General features: G+C 33.7%; 1 protein-coding gene across 1 annotated transcript in view; it reads right to left on the bottom strand.

Annotated features, from left to right (window-relative positions):
- LOTGIDRAFT_163176 (hypothetical protein) overlaps nt 1–800 on the bottom strand; it is a gene marked incomplete at both ends in the record, with an annotated part of 13622 nt that extends 12822 nt beyond the window's left edge. Inside the window, one exon of the mRNA XM_009059238.1 lies at nt 401–800. Within this exon, the coding sequence (XP_009057486.1) occupies nt 401–800 (400 nt within the window). The remainder of the gene's footprint in view (nt 1–400) is intronic.
- Between the last annotated feature and the right edge of the window lie 1563 nt (nt 801–2363).

Genomic DNA, 2363 nt, shown 5'->3' with positions numbered 1-2363 from the left:
AACATTCTGAGTATAATCAGTGTCTGGCACAACTAAAAATATACAAGATACCTTACTAGATGCTAAACGTGGAACGTATATATCAACAACGATATATCCACTGTAAGGCAAACTATGACCTCCTGCACCTGTTAACACTAACAGATCCTCTAAAGGATTCAACGGACAAGTTTCCTTAAGATGTTGATTGTAGAAACCTTCTCCAAGTGTAGAAACTTGGGAACCACTATCTAGTAAAGATCTGCATCTATTACTATTCAGATAGACATCAGCAATGTTACTTTGTCCGACAATCTGCGTAGGGCTACTGGTGTTTACGTCTACTGCCTGCCCTTTGCCAGAGACGTTTTTCTGTTTAAAGGATTTGACAATTTAACTCGGCAACCAATTCTCAAATGACCTGTCTGTCCACACCTAAAACAGGAGGGTTCTTCACTTCCAGATACATTCCTATCAACTCTCTTCTCAACTCTCCTATCAGACTGATGTTCATTTGTTTGATGTTGTTGGACAGAAACTGAACTACCTAACATCTCATTTCTGAAATTGGTAAATTCAGACGTCAACTTCTGTAAAGATGTTGTCAAAACTTTAATAGAAGCTTCATTGTCCTCATTCGTTGCTGATGTTGCTTTAACCTGAGCCTCTTTCTTAGAACCAGATGTTGATGGTTGTAACTCATGTTCAATGCATCTTACTTGAACAACTAAATCTTCAAAATTTTTAGTAGCATCATACTTATGACCACATCTGAGTTTCAAATCTGCACGAAGACCACTATAGAACCTAGTTCTCAGCATATCATCACTTGCTGATGGTTTAATATCATCCAGATCAATATACCTTGAAGTTTTGCCATTAAACGGTACAACGGTACAGAATGTCCAAGTCGCATAGCAACTTTACCTGCAGCTCCTTTTAATGATCGAAAAATAACGTGCCGGATGGTTTCATCTTTATGATCAGACTTTAATAATTCTTCCACCTCAAATTTCCACACATCAAAGCAAACATCAGACTTAGAAGATTCATCACCAGAAAAAGTTGATAATCTGGGAGATGCTGACAAAAACCTAACATTCTCTGATTTGACAGGTGGTGGTTGATATTCAGACACATGCTCATCTTCATCCTCCTCCTTGGATTTGCTCTTAGCAAAATCAATCATTCAAGCCTCTAATTCTTCTTTATTCCTGGCATTAGTTTTAACACCCATAGAAATAAAACTGTCAAGTAAGGACATGACTTCGTCATCCTTAAAACTAATATTAGATGCCATATTTCAAACACAAATACAAAAACACAAACTAAACACACAGACCAAACCAAATGAAAATACGATATTGAAATATTGTACACTCAACTAAACTACAAATCAAGTACAACAAAATCCAACTCAAGTTCAAATCAACTCAAATCCAATTCAAAATCTCAAAACTCAAATCCCAACTCCAACTCAAAAATACAAGACCAAAATACAAAATATCAAAACAAGATGAAGTTCAAATCAAAATAAATTCAAAATCAAACTCCAAAAACTACACTTCAATTCAACACACAAAGTTGAACAGAACAACAAAAATACAAAACTCAAATCTGAATATAAACAATACACAAACTATGTACCAAGATCTATTTCCAAAACACAAAATCAAATCAAAGTTCCAAAAGTACACCCAAAAAGAATAAGTATACACAAAACTCAAATATGAAAATCAAATCCAAAATAAATCAAAGTACAAAATAAAAATACAAACACAAACTAAATCAAACCAAGATCCAAGACCAAAACAAATCAAAGTACAACACCATACTTAGAAGAAAAGTATAAACAACTCTGACTTGAAATACAAAACTTGAATCAACACACAATACAAAATACAAAAGCAGGTTTACCTTGATGACAACTACAGAAGAGAACAAAAATATAAAATATCTTTCCAAGTTTCACAAAAATATTTATATTGAGTAAAATGATGTGAATGCAAAGTGTCTAAATTAAATGCTGAAATAAATATTAGTATTAACCTGAAAAATTGAAAGGACAAAAATATTTGAGGGAGAAAGGGATGGGGTGGGGGAAGCAAAAGATGAATACGCAAGAAAGATACGCAGATGAAATAGTAAAGAAGAAATATGAAAATAAGGGAGAATAGAAAAAAAAAAAAACAAGTATGTGGGTGGGGGGGGGGGGGGGGGAAACTAACTCAGATGATATCAAAACTATCTTTAGTTATAGTTAAAATAGAAAATATAAGTTTAATATTGAAAAAGAAGGTTTTTAATTCCCCAAAGCATGGAAATTAAAGATGGCTGCCATTACTAACATTTAAACTACCATGGGTACAATTGCCCATCTCTCA

This window comes from Lottia gigantea (genome assembly GCF_000327385.1).
Source record: "Lottia gigantea unplaced genomic scaffold LOTGIsca_38, whole genome shotgun sequence".
Taxonomy (NCBI): Eukaryota; Metazoa; Mollusca; class Gastropoda; family Lottiidae; genus Lottia; species Lottia gigantea.
The sequence above is the reverse complement of the archived record's forward strand: the minus strand, read 5'-3'. Positions and strand labels throughout refer to the sequence as shown.